We start from the raw sequence: 15059 nt of genomic DNA on the forward strand, positions 1-15059 counted from the left end.
GGCAGCGCTACAAGATCTAAGCTGGTAATTAAGCTTAGGGGAATTCATGCTGGTACCCCATCTTTTGGACTCTAAGGTTCAGATTGGGGAATTATACTATGACAGCATAACACCACCTGGCTCTTCTAAGGAACTGTTTCACTATTCTAGGAATATCTATATGAATTTGTGCCTATTTTATTCTGTGAATCCATGTCTGTGAAAGAAGAGGCAAGTCTTGTGTTCTCTAAAAATATAAAGAAAACTTTGCTGCCTCAACCAGCATACTTGTACTGAATATCAGTTTTAACAGCACTGAAACGTACAACAGTAGAAAATGACTAGCACAGGGACAATATAACTCAACTGCAACTTGTCAGATAAATTTTAAAAGTGCCTGAGCTTTATTTCTAAACTTCCATTTCAGTCAGTCACTAAAGATGAGCGCTCACAGTTTCTGCTCAAGTCAATGGGAGCTATGGGTGCTCATTTCCTCCCCCAAAAAGTCAGATTAAACCATTAGCCTTATAACCCTAAGAGAAGCGTGCAATTCAGTAACGTTAACTTGGCCATAATGCACTTATTGTAGTATTTTTATACTTTGTTATATTTACTGCTTTTTGAAAAGACAAACCGCACTGTATCATTGACTATTGCAATGAACATCCATAAAACATTTAGAATGAGCACCATGGCCAAGTGAACTGCATGAAAGCAACTTTAATATTTTAAATTTCCTGTCTTGAATGTTTGATTTTGCACACTTGACACCATGTTAAATGTTAAAGGTTTTTTTCCATTTTTGCACATGCACACAATGAAAAAGTCTCTAGTCTCTACCAATTATAACTATTTATTAGGAATACCTGACAATACTGTCAGCCATTTGCATTGATTATCTTGCCCTCATTGCAGAAGTACTCTTACTTGGGGAGATAATTTATGACAACAGTCTTACTCAGTGAACCTACTCAGAGGAGCTTACTTTCCTTCAGAATCTTGGCATCTTTTCTGACCACACCTTTCCTATGGAAGTCTTGAGTCAGATATGATAGGGGAACAGTAACCTGGCAGCAATCTGCATTGGTTACACCCTTACTGGTCCTGTGAAAACCTCTCACCAGCATATTAACAAGAGTTGATGGGTTCAATTCTCTGTTAGTTGCATCAATATCATCCAAAAGCTAGCAGGCTCTAGCTGGTGTTGTGATGCACATGAGTTACAAATGGCAAAAGTGGCTTTAATTTATTGCATGGCCAAATACTGCATACTTGTTTGGTGAAGAAGGTCACACATGGACCTCACTGATATCCAGCTAAATACAGCTTTGACTCTGAAGTCCACTCCACCGCCTTGGCTTCCAGTTCTCGCAAACATCCTTCCTCCAATCATCTGTCAAGAGATGACTATCTTGCACGGGTACAAGAAAGCTCTCGCTCATCCACCTCACACTTGCTTTAAGTCCCACCAACCATTCTGGGCAGCTGAAGCAGCTCTTCTGTTATCCAACTCCTACCCAGAAGACACCTGGTGAGTGCAACAGGCAGGCTCCGAAGTAAACAAAAAGCACCTCCCACAGTATGAATGCAGAGACCTCCAAACCCCTGAATACATTGTGAACAGGTGCCCCATCTTTTCATTTGCAGGAGGTATTGCAAAGGTATTGCATTACCTCCTGGAAATGAAAAGATGGGGCACCTGTTCACTCTGCATTTCCTGAAGCCCTCAAATGGATTTCAAACCTTTCTATTAACTTATAAATGTTGCTATTTCCATACTAAAGTAGTAGTTCTCTGTTCACTAGCCCGATTTCACATAATAGTTGAGAAAAGCTTTTTATAATCTCTGTATCACAAGGAGCTCTTCAGACTGAACAAGATATGTGAGTTTTAAAAGATGTGTGACATTAAGCGACCCACACTCCCACAGCAGTAACACCCGACAGAGTGTGTACTAGAACACCTGGTATACTTCTTTGGTACTTGAAGACGGTACTTTTGGCATCTTGTTCACAACACGACTAAGGCAGTACCAAGAAGCTACTTATGCACCTCCTGTTACGACATATTGCTCAACTAAACAACTCTTCCTAGAGACTCATCCTGGAGTGTATTTGATTTTAGCCCAATTTTTTCTATCTACTGTTCCCAGTGACACAGTGAGCTTTGAATCATTTGAAACTGGAGGCCAAACGCTTGGACTTGTCACCAAGCAATTTAACATATTTTAAAGTTGTACCAATAGCCATTTGACAGACATTTTTACTGCATTATAAAAAAACAAAAACAAAACAAAACTAATTTAGGACCATATGATACTATTATAAGCTATATAAAAAGCATTCCTATAAGTATCAGATATCACTAATTATTCAGGTATCCAGTACATACCCATCTGCACAAGCACCTTCACATCACAAATTGGAGGTGGAGAGACTTATGATGTTAGTTTGTGCTTCTCTGCCACTTGCAAGAGCATTTTCTACAATATATTTACTAATGCTTGGGTTAATCAGCATCGAACTTGTAAACCAACTTTTAGAAACCGAGCTTTGAAAAGCTTTGTATTTTTAGGAACTGAGCTTTGAAAGGCTTGGATCTTACCTATCTTAAGCTCACACCACAGAACATAAGCAATAAAATGTGGAGTCATCTTTTCCTTAGAATCAGTGATTTTGGGTAACCACACCTTGCTGAACTAGTCATTTTGTACTACTGATGAAACTACCACAACTTGATTAGTAACATTTTGAGTGTTTCTAAGAAGTTTCAAGGTTGTAATTCTAAGAAAATTTTCAACAGACCTATTTATAATCTGAAAACAAGACAGATGGCAAAATACCAACCATTAGATATATCTTATTTAAGGAGACAAACTGACCTAGGTTCAGAGAAACAACTTACTTGTATTTAACATGTGAAAATACAATGGTTTCACTTCTTGATAGTTTAAAAAGAATAACATTGAAAGAAAAAAAAAAACTTTTCTGGTGAGGGTTGAGGTTTTCTTCAAAAAGTTCAAGAGGCAAAGGCTGTGCCACGTTTCACATATTTGATTGACGTGGAGCAGCAACTTGCTTCATCAGAAGTTCTGTCTTACCTGGGACTTTGTCAACAGATGCAAAAACAGATCGCTGTACAGCAGGGTCACAGCTGCCACGCCGTGACTGGTCGTAAAATCTAAATGGCAGGTGCTGTGCTGCAGATGCAGAGCTGTGTCCAAAACCCATCACTTCAGTTGAAGGCTGGACTGGAAGATCCAGGAGAGCTACATTTAAACAAATTGATTTTTTCTTAATAAAAAAAAATCTATAAAAATGAGATCTAATGTGATAATTACATTGCCAACTTGCCCAGAACCTTGAGACAAAACTAGTTTAGATCAATCTACATAGCTTGCTCATACTTGCATCTTCTGAATAAAAATAGCTTGCTGCTTGTTTTGCCCTGTAATTATAGGGGGGAAAAGGCAACAAGTGGCTGCAAACCGCACTCCCTTTCATGTATATACATGGAAACCCCAATATTTATTAAAGGAGGAAACAGGCCTTTTGCTGTACTTCTCCATTACATAAACATGATGGTAGCAAGCCGTTTCAAAAATTTGTATCATAGTAAGAAATATCCATCAACAAGGTCATTCATTAGTTATGTTTGTATATGGCAGCAGGCCAAGCCATTTGGAGACAGGTAATCTGCTTTAGGTAAGCAAGTATCTGCAGTTTGCATGACCACCCACACTATTTTAGGTCAATTTCTGTGTTCGATCTTAACTCCAAACTTACTCTTAATTAATTTAGATACCAGAAATCAAGACAACCAAAGAATTAGACTGCACAATTATAATTCACAGGAGCAAAGCATAAGTATATTTCACATAGCATTGAAACATTAGAAACTGATTTTAAAAAACTCTAGACTGAATAATTCTCAGTTGAAGTTGAGTCACTAATTTTAATACTACTCCAGATTTTCTTTATACATTCTGTTTCACATTAGCAGATATTCCAGACAGTGATTGATGCTCTCCAATAATCAAATAACTAAGATGTTCAGTCTCCTTTCTCACTTGCCTTGTATATTCCATCCTCTTCCATTCACTCAACCCTAATAGATTCACTCAGCTGATTAGTTCCAATCCTCACCATGTGCTGCATTGATTTAGGCCTTAGCTATTATACATTCAATCCCTATCTGATGCATAACCACCTACATAGATAACCCTCCTTCCTACATCTCTTAATGCATAAAAGTTCAGAAATTTTAACTGCTGACATTCTATTCTACGTAGCTTCTCATACTGCCCTTATCAGCACAGTATCTGAGTACTTTCCACTAGTGAATTGAGCAACACTAACATGTGGTTCATTCACAATCTCTCCTCTCCTCCAGGCTGGGGCAGACATCATCACATATGAATATGCATTTTGCTATAACAGGAAGATATTGTTAAGATTTATTGTTTAGAAACTGGACACTGGTTTCAAGATTCCTCTCCTGGGACACAGCGTTTCAGATGCTTTAGAGGACACACAAGAGCAGGTCTTACACTGAATTGTCATGAGACATATTTCCCACTTCAAAGAGAAACATTTTAAGACATCTGCTTACCCGCAATTCTCTGCATTTTCATACGTCGAGCTTGGATACGGCCCTTTGCCAAACGCTGCTTCGCAATGATACAGCGAATGTGATCAGAAAAAATAAACGTGGCTTGAAGAATGGGGAAGGGCTTAGAATGCGGACTAGATGCAGGTTTGTGAATTATTATATTCAGAGCTCTGCTGTCATCTTCTACTCCAGTTACCTGCATATCCTATAAAGAAATGGAATACATTTAGCAGTGAAAGAAATTGAGTTGTTCATTGTGAATATTTTAAATTAGATATGAACATTACAGCATTATAAGTAGTCAGAGAGAAGAGGCACTGGTTTAAAAACACACACACACACACACACACAGTGTTACAGTATATTGTTATGTAAACCCAACAGGGCTTTGTAAGGCAAAAATTCAGTTAAGTAGTTCGACTGTGAAAGAGTGATTCTCTCTCTAAATTTTCTAGAAACCTGACTGTTGAGCTTGGCATAACATAATAAACAGATACTACTACTGCTCAGCAACTCATTTATATACGTTTACATTCTGATGCAGCTGGAATACAAGCAATTTGAATTAGGTACTAAAGCATTTGGACTAAATGAAGAATTATTATAAACTAGACTGAAAGATGCAGAAATCCCATTTTTCTCAGGTAACAATTCAAAGGACTAGACTCCAGAATTATCTATACTTGCTTGCTTCATTGTAACATTCTAGGTCAGTGGTCTCCAACCTTTTTATGCACACCATCATTTTGAATTTAAATACAACCCAGGATCTACCCTGCCCCTTCCACAAGGCCCCATGCTGCTCACTCCATCCCCCCTTCCTCTATTGCTTGCTCTCCCCCACCCTCGCTCACTTTGACAGGGCTGGGGCAGGGGGTTGGGGTGCAGGAGGGGGTGTGGACTCTGGGCTGGGGCCAAGGGGTTCGGAGTGTGGGAGGGGGCTCCAAGCTGAGCCTGTAGGAGGGGTGCAGGAGGGAGTGAGGGGTGCAAGCTCTGGGAGGGGGCTCATGGCTGGGGCAGAGGGCTGAGGTGTGGGAAGGGGTTTGGGGAACAGGAGGAGATTTGGGGTGCTGGCTCTGGGAGAGGGCTGAGGGCTGGGGTAAGGGGTTGGGGTGCAGGAGACGTTCGGGGTGCAGGAGGGGGTTTGAGTGTGGCTTGGGAAGAGGGATTAGGGCTTGGGAAGGCAGCTTGAGGTGCAGGAGAGGGTTTGGGGTGCTGGCTCTGGGAGGGGGTTCAGGTGTTGGGGTGCGGGCTCCCATCAGGCAGCACTTACTTCAGGTGGCTTCTGGTCGGTGGGGCACCAGGGCTAAGGCGGGCTCCCTGCCTGCCCCACCCCCACACCACTCCTGGAAGTGGCCATCATGCCCCTTCAGCCCCTGGGGGAGGGGTGCATGTGGCTCCATGAACTGCCCTTCTCTGCAGGCATCACCCCTGAAACTCCCATTAGCTGCAGTTCTCCGTTCCCGGACAATGGGAGCTGCAGGTGCAGTGCTTGCAGCAGGGGTGGCTCTAGGCATTTTGCTGCCCCAAGCATTCAGCGGCTTGCCTGCGGGAGGTCCCCGGTCCCGCGGATTTGGCTGCTTGCCTGCAGGAGGTCCGCCGAAGCCGCGGGACCAGCGGACCCTCAGCAGGCATGGTGCAGAAGGCAACCTGCCTGCTGCCCTCGCGGTGACCAGCAGAGCGTCCCCCATGGCTTGCCGCCCCAGGCACGCACTTGGCATGCTGGTGCCTGGAGCCGCCCCTGGCTTGCAGGCAGGAGCAGCGCGTGGAGACCTCTGCCCGCTGCCCTCTCCCTCGGGGCCTCAGAGACGTGCTGGCTACTGCCGGGAGCAGTGTGTGGCCAGGACAGGCAGGGAGCCTGTGTTAGCCACGTTGCACTGCCGGACTTTTAGTGACTGGAAATCACTACTGACTGGCAGAGGCTCCAGGATCAACCAGTCAATCACTATTTGTCAGTTGGTGGCCACTGTTCTAGGCAATTTTGTAGAATAAAAGATTTCATAATATTCCACAACAAATCCTAACAAACAGTAAATAAAATATTTTCCAGAGGGACATCCCGACCCAGTATATATCCCGATGTATTGTGTGCTTGTATGCATGTGCAAACACACACACACACACACACACACACACACACACACACTTACTTCAGGGTACATTTTAGTTTTTATTTACTTTGTTAAGTTTACTAAATATAACAGATACTGGAATTCATGTTTAAGTATTTCAGAGTTTAAAAACATGGTTTAATTTGTAACGAGAAGCCATCTTTCTTTTTCTTCACAAGTATTATAAGATCTGTTCCCCATTCCTCTGATGCAGAAGTGATTTAACTTTAAGCATGTATTTAAGTGCTATTGACGTCAGTGTTCTGATGAATAGAGATGCTTTCTTGCAGCAGGGCCTGTATGGGAAAATTACTTCTTTTGCAAGTGTCCTGCTAGCGAACTTTTAAAGAACTTCTTTGGAAAGCTGGAGACAGCATAAAGCAATTTAACAGAAGACAGAATTAGAAAGGATACTAAGTACGCAGAAAATAGAGAGGTATGCTATTGATCTAAAAAACACACACTGGTAAAACCAATACTAAATTTGATTACACTGTTTTTCACATTAGTAGAGTTTTCAGCTGGAAAACAAATCCTCAAGTTAACAGATACCTTACCTGCAAAAGGCCCGCAAATTTAACTACTCCCCAGCCCAGTCTGGCAACATCTGGCTCAACTAAACTCATCTGGTAAATATCCACAGCCAGAAATCTCTGAACCTGACCTCCATCTTTTGTAATCACTGTACAAGCAATTAAATCGCTGTTATCTAAAGAGAAAAAAAATAATTAAGATAGGAGCTATGACTGTTAACTTCTGCAATAGCTTATTTTGTTAGGAATTTCAATATTTTTCAAAGCATATGCTTTGCATTAGAAATCTAAGTTATCTTGGCACATTTTAGATAGTCGTTTCCTCTTCACATTCAGAGTCATTTTATCATGCTCATTCACAATTAATTCCAGATATACATTGGATGAGGACTTATTTTGTCAAGAATGCTTTGAATACAAACAGTGTGTTATTTAACTGGTTCAGAATTTGAGTTTACTAGGCTTTTTTTGTTATACTCATCATTTCAGGGCTGAACTTAAACCAGTTAGTGCTGAAATATCCCTCTTCAGGGTTGCTGAGATAGCTCTGAACTCAAAACTATGAATTTATTTGTTCTTGCAATTGCTTGTTTGTATATCCAAGTACTCCTTCCAGTTTTCCTCCCACTCCTACCAGTTCCCAGGGTGAGAGACCACACCACTGGCATCAGTTGTTGAATAGACTAGACTGTAGAGCAGAGGTGGGCAAACTTTTTGGCCTAAGGGCCAATGCAGGGTATCGAAATGGTATGGTGGGCCCCTGAATGCTCAAGAAATTAGGGGGAGGAGTGCATCTGACGGTAAGTGGGCTCTGGGGTGGGGCCAGAAATGAGGAGTTTAGGGTAAGGAGGGGGTCCGGGCTGAGGATTGAGGTGCAGAGGGCTCCGGCTGTGGGGTGGGGATGGGGATGAGGGGTTTGGGATGCAGGAGGGTGCTCCAGGCTATGACTGATGGATTTGGAGGGTGAGAGGGGGATCAGGGTTGCGGCAGGCTATTGAGGCACAGGGGGAGGTGAGGAGTTTGGGGTACCGCAGGGGGCTCCAGGCTGGGATCAAAGGGTGCAGAGAGAGATCAGGGTGGGGCAGGGGACTGAGATGTGATAGGGGGGCTCAGGAGTGCAGTCTCCAGGCAGCGCTTACATCAAGCAGCTCAGAAGAATGTCCCCCCCTCCAGCTTCTATGTGGAGATACAGCCAGGTGGCTCCGAGTGCGCTCTCCTGTCTGCAGGTGTTGCCCCTGCAGCTCCTGTTGGCCAGGAGCTGTGGCAAGTGGGAGCTCTGGGGGCGGCACCTGCAGACTAGGCAGCACGTAGAGCTGCCTGGCCATGCCTCCGCATACTACCTAGGAGTTGGAGGGGGGTCATGCCAGCTGTTTCCTGGGAGCTGCGGGCGGATTAAAAGGTCTGACAAGCCGGATGTGGCCCACAGGCCATAGTTTGCCCACCTCTGCTGTAAAGGTTAACTTTCCTCACTTTCTGGATGTGCTTTTTTCTTTTCCCATTCTGTAGTTTCTAGCTAGTTTTCCCCTTCTGAAATTGGTTTGATAAGGACAGGGTTTACAGTAACAAAAGAAAAGTGTCTTTCACCACAAAACACTGGTTTCTAATCTAGGTAGCTAAATTATTTTTATCAAAAGGGAGCCACATTGTCACTCCCAATTCAGTGTCAACATTGTTTTTTTTTGCTCTTTGAAACTTTATGGCAATATCTTGACAAAGATTCTCGTAGACTCACAGACTTTAAGGTCAGAAGGGACCATCATGATCATCGAATCTGATCTCCTGCACATTGCAGACCATAGAACCTCACCCACCCCTCCCATAATAGACTCCTAACTTCTGGTTGAGTTACTGAAGTCCTCAAATCATGATTTAAAGACCTGAAGTTACAGATAATCCATCATTACAGTAGTTTAAACCTATAAGTGACCCATACGGCAGAGGAAGGTGAAATCCTCCAGGGTCTCTACCAATTTGACCCAGGAGAAAATTCCTTCCTGATCCCCAAAATGGCAATCACTGAGGTCACATATACTTACATTTTGGACTAATTACAATTTGTTTCATTTTATTCATAAAAGTAAAGTTCAAAACTTTGTTAATAATATATTAGTGGCCCCATTCTAACATCTCAAGAAGCATCCTGCATCTCTTTAGTGTGCCAGCAACACATGCAACATGATTGCAATAACAAAACAAAAACAAAACAGGAGTGAGGATACTAACAAGCACAGTTTCATTCCATGGGCTGTCCAGAGAATCAGAACTACTAGACAAATGACTAGGAGAAAGGCTGCAGAGTACAGATGATTACTATGTAACTGTAGATGTCTGGTGTGAATAAGCATATTGAGCATACCGCCTAAAACCAAAACACCTCAACATGGAATTCACAAATCTAGACAAATGTCAAGATTAAGGATTACATTTTTGAAAGCTTCCATGCCACTTTTGAAAATGGTATCTACTGACTTTAGGAGCTTTTGAAAAATTTACTCTAAAACAGTACTGCAATAATTGTTCAAAATGTATGTATAGCCATCCCCAAGGAATTCAAGGACAATTCCTGGTAAATGGGAGAAAATATTACAGTAAGTTTAAGCAGTCCCCACTAGTTCCAGCAGCTGAACTCTAAGATAACGGAGTACACACAAGTCAATTCATTCTCCCTCTGTCTCTGACTATTTCTGCATTTGAAGAGAAGTGAAATGGTCTCGTGGTTCTTTTCCACTAATATCTTGTCCCTCGATGTATGTTAGAGAACACCACCACATCACAATATGTACAACATTTGGAAACTTGAACAATTAGAACTGTATGAGTTAGTTTTATTTTAAAAACTATAAAAATCTATTTTATTTTCACTTCTGACATGCATTAAGCCAACTACATGAAGTAGCTGAAAAATTAAAATGAGACAGATAATGTACTTATGGATGTGATCGTGCTTAAGTTGAAGCAATAGAACATATAACTGAAAAGCTCTCTATGCTCAAGGGAAGTACAACTAACCTATGTACCATCTGAAGTGTCTTCACTGCTACTAAGAAGTTGATTAGATACACAAAAGCTCAGAAGAATTAAACACCAAGTAAGCTCGGTGAGTATTGGAGACCCAGGTAAGATAATATGGAATGTCACTTGAAGTTCCAGTTACATGAGACAAAGATAATTTCATAAAGTATACTCCCAGATGATTTTGGCACTTTTATTAGTGCTGTGAAATTGAAACACCATAGCTAAAATATAAAATTATTGATAACCTTAGTCTTAATCTAGTTACCTTGTATTTTTAGCTTCAAAGTAAACCAGAGATATTACAGTGGTTTTATGCATAAAACAGTGTCTTATTCTTTTTCTTATAACTATCCAAGGTTCAAGATAATGGGCCAGATTTGATTAATGACTCAACCTTCTGGGCTAGTGCTCAACATTTCCAGATTGGTGACCCTTAATTTTAAGTAAAGAGTTCTCACAAGCCCTTTACATATATTATAAATAATAAAAAAATGTATCAGTTATAAGAAGCTAGGAACTGTAGTAAGGACAAGGATAAGAAGTATATTATAAACAAACAGAATCCTAACAATGGTATTAGTCCCTTACTAGATTGAGATGATAAAACTGTTAATACCCTCCACCAAAAGACAAAAGCATTCAATAAATATTTCTGTTCTGTGCTTGGGAAAAAGGCTAGATAATGCATTCATATCATGATGAAATACTTTCCATTCCAGTAGTAACTCAGAAAGATCTGATACAGCAGCTATTAGACACTCTCAGATCAGCAGGTCCAGCTAATCTGCATCCAAGATTTTAAAAAAGCTAGCCAAGGAGCTCTCTGGACCACTACTGCTGATTTTCAATAAGTTTTAGAACACTGGGGAAGTTCAGTCCAGAGAACTGGAAGCTAATGTGCCAATATTTAGAGAGAGAAAACTGGATAACCTGGGCAGTTACAGGCCAGTCTAACATTGACTCCAGGCAAAATAATGGAAAAGCTGATACTAGAATTGATTAAGAATTAAAAGCGGTACTATAATTAATGCTATTCAACATGAGCTTATGGAAAAAAGATCTCATCAAGCTAATCGGAATTTTTTTTAATATGAGATTAAAAAAAGATTGGGTGATAAAGCTAACAGTGTTGATGCTGCATATGTAGACTTTGGCATGATATTTGACTTGGTACAGCAAAACATTTTGACTAAGAAACTAGAATTATACAAAATTAACATAGCACACACTAAATTGATTAACTAACATTTAAGTCTCAAATTGTAATTGTAAAGGGGGGGGAGGGAAATCAACACGTATGTTTCTTGGGGGCCCTGCAAAAATTGGTTCTTGGTCTTGTGGTATATAACATTTTTATCAGTGACCTGAAGAAGACAATTGCAATGAAGTTGGCAGATGACACAAATTTTGGGGGAGTGGTAAACTGGGTAAAACAAAACAATATGTATTTTTATATTGCCATACATCTAGGCACAGAGTGCAGGGCATACTTATAGGATGGGGGATTCTATCCTGGAAAGAAAAGACCCTGAAAAAGACTTGGGTCAAAGGATAATCAGCTGTACATGAGCTCTCAGTAGCCAGAAGGGCTAATGTGATCCTTGGATGTACAAATAGGGGAATCTTGAGTAGGAGTAAGGAGGATAAGTTACCTCAGCATAGGATGTTTTTCTAAAATATATGCTCTAGTTCAGACAAGTTAATTCAAGGTAGTTCTATGACCTGTGTTATACAGGAGGTTAGTCTGCATGATAGCAACGGTCCCTTCTGGCTTTATACTCTATGAATAATCTAGAATCTAAAGGAATATGTGGGTCTCCCTGTTTATCCTCTGCCTGCATAGGCCACGGGGAGAACAGGACTGCCTACATTGCCTCAACATGCTCATAATGGTTGCAGCTCTGCAGTAAGACAATGGCTAATCAAATCTCATGGTTCAGGACTTCAGATGGTTATCTGCAAAGATCAGGAAGGATTTCCCTTCCCCATGAATGATTGGCCAGATATTTGGAAGGAAGGGGGGTGTTTGTCTTCCTCTGAAACATCAGATATTGCCCACCAGACATGGTATGCCAGGGCTGAGTTGCTTCAGAGAATCTTCTCTCACATACCTCACTGGTATGTATTGCTCATGTGCTTAGAGTCCAATTAATCACCAGATTCAGAGTGAGCAAGGAATTTTCCCCTAGGCCAGTCTGGTTGTGACCTTTGGAGTTTTGTGCCTTCCTCTATCACCTGGAGTGTAGAGAACTTGCTAGCATCTCACTCCTAGTTAATTCCCTGCCTTTTCAGGAACCTGGAACTTTGGTGGCACATCAGTCTCTCCTGCAGCGCATAACAGTTTAGGGTCCTGAGGATTGATATGATTTAATATAAAGACACTGGGCTCAATACAGGGGTATATAGATTTGACTACAAGAGATCTAACTAAATGATATAATAGTCTCTTCTGGCCTTAAAACTGAAATTTATTACCTCCATAGATTTTCCTATCAATAAGCCTATATAAATGTGTATGTTTTGAGAGGCTGGCAGAATACTTGACCTTAATGGGGGAGAAAAAAAAAAAAAGTGTGTGACAGATTTTCATTGTTTTAGGTTGTAAAGAAATATTCAAGGCTTTGTGATGCTGATCAAATTGATTATTGAGATCTGGGGAGAAATGTGCCCTATGTCAAGAAAGTTGATTACTGAATACCCCTCCCCCCAGAGCTACCATCATGATTGAAATGGTTGTTGGCAGTTCCAACTTTGGCAGAACAGCATGGAGAAGCATGTACTGCTGTTGACAATGCTGTACATGTTCTAAATAAAATCTTTCTCGTAAAAGGAGTGGAGTAGGCAGCCTGGAGAATGAAGTACGTCAGTAAGACGCACACAAGCTAATAAATATGGTTTTGGAGCCCATATCAAGCTTCAGCAATAGGAGAATTGACCAGCATTTCTTTTTAATCTGGCCCTTAATATCTTATTACAGGCTTTGCATAAAACTCCAAAATAAAGTACTGATTTTTTAGAAAAATACTATCAAACTAAAATATGATTGTGTTCTCTTATCATCCCCATCAGACATCCCCCAGCTAGGGTCTGTTATCTCCAAGGCTTGCTAGTCTCTGACATAGTACCTCTGAGAATTTATCAAGAGTGGTAGATTCTCAAATCACCAACAGCCTATTTCATGGTATTTACATAGAGAAAGGAAGTTAGCAATATTTGCACCGAGATGCAAATACACTGGTACATTGTTGGTTTTGTTTTGAAACTGAAATTGGTCATCTCAGGAAAGTATTTAGAATACTTTTGTACTCTTACTCTTTACCGCATGCTAAAAAGGATGCACTCCCCTGTTGAGGTTGAGCCAATAAGTGATGTTTAAATAAAAATTAGATTTCTTGAACAACTTATAAAATATGCTACTAGACCATATCACGTTCTTTGATTTGAAAGGAACAGAATGTTTGTAAGCTCCAAATTGCTACAGCCTGCTTAGCTCAGCTTTTTAGTCAGATATTTCAATAAGAGTCTACAATGAACTGGTGTTTAAATTTTCACATGGCTGCTATACCGACAGGTCAGCTTCATGAGGCTAGCAATAACTGAAGCTATCGTGCCAACATTGTCTATAGTTGCTACTGTGATATCTAGAATTGATCAGAGCGAGATTAGAAAACGTGGTAGAGACACTTGTTCTCTCTCTCTATGCTAAAAGTCCCTCTATTGATACCTTTGGTGGACCTGCTCCAAGAGTAATGCAACACAGACATTTTAAGAAAAAAGTCTCACCATAGACAAGCTGTAACACATGAATCTCTCAGTGTTAACTGAGAAGGAGTTTACAAGAATATCCTGATTCTGGTACATACAATCTGGTTTGAAGACTATTAAGCCAGGGTCACGTTGGTCATTAATGTCATTATGACATGTATGTACAGATACTATATAAGGAGACGTGGATGTATGCTGAAAATATTTTACTAAAGTTTGTATCAAAGCAGAGCTGATAAACTGGTTTTCTGCCAGATGTTTATTCACCTAGCTCTTGGTCAGCATGTAAATTAAACATTAGCAGACAACAAAATGGAAGCCCTATTTACATAGGAAGTCAGAGGGACGGGACATCAACAGGGAAGAAGCGGGACTTGGGAAAAACAAGTGACAGGGATTTTTACTATCCCCAAGGACAGATGAACTCTGGGGATACAAGTAGAAAGCAAGGGGACTCCCTTTTATCCCATGCCCGGAAAGGAAACAGACAGCATGTTTACATTCATGAAAATGTAATCTCTGTCAGGCTTGACTGAAATGCTGCAAAGGGTATTGGGGAGAAACTTCTTTAGATGAAAGTTAACCTGTTGTGTTATGATTTTCATTTATATGTAACCCTGTTCCCATTATCCATTTGCATTATTTTTTGAATCTTTAGTCAAACTTATTGTTGTTTTCATGATAAATACATCTCAGTGCTGTTGTGTTACACAGAGCACTCATCCTGAGTTGAATCATTCAGCCTGGTGCATACGTTGTTCCCTTGGAGATAACAGGCCTAGTATTTCTTGTGTATACAGTGGATAAGGAGCTGGACGCTAAAGAGGTGACATGCTTCCCTCAGGGATCCCTGAACCACAAGCAACTGTGTTAACAGTCTTCTTCAACAAGAGAGCTTTGCTGGAACTTAAACTATCTGATAGCTCCTGCCACACCAGTCTGTCCATCTCATCAGCAAACTCCTCCAGATTCTGCCCGTCTAAACCTTTCCTTGCAGGTAACATTCATTGAACCCGAGTTCCCAAGAGATGTGTGTCTGCTGTGT

General features: G+C 40.9%; 1 protein-coding gene across 9 annotated transcripts in view; it reads right to left on the reverse strand.

Moving 5' to 3' along the window:
• Positions 1-15059, reverse strand: part of CLEC16A (C-type lectin domain containing 16A) — a 183146-nt gene that overhangs the window by 54473 nt on the left and 113614 nt on the right. For all 9 annotated transcript variants that reach the window (XM_075069277.1, XM_075069279.1, XM_075069280.1 and 6 more), the window contains 3 exons: positions 7259-7410; positions 4591-4795; positions 3080-3247 (listed from right to left, as the gene is read on the reverse strand). In XM_075069277.1, coding sequence (XP_074925378.1) covers positions 3080-3247; positions 4591-4795; positions 7259-7410 — 525 coding nt within the window. The remainder of the gene's footprint in view (positions 1-3079; positions 3248-4590; positions 4796-7258; positions 7411-15059) is intronic.

This window comes from Chelonoidis abingdonii, chromosome 9, assembly GCF_003597395.2.
Source record: "Chelonoidis abingdonii isolate Lonesome George chromosome 9, CheloAbing_2.0, whole genome shotgun sequence".
NCBI classification, from domain to species: Eukaryota; Metazoa; Chordata; order Testudines; family Testudinidae; genus Chelonoidis; species Chelonoidis abingdonii.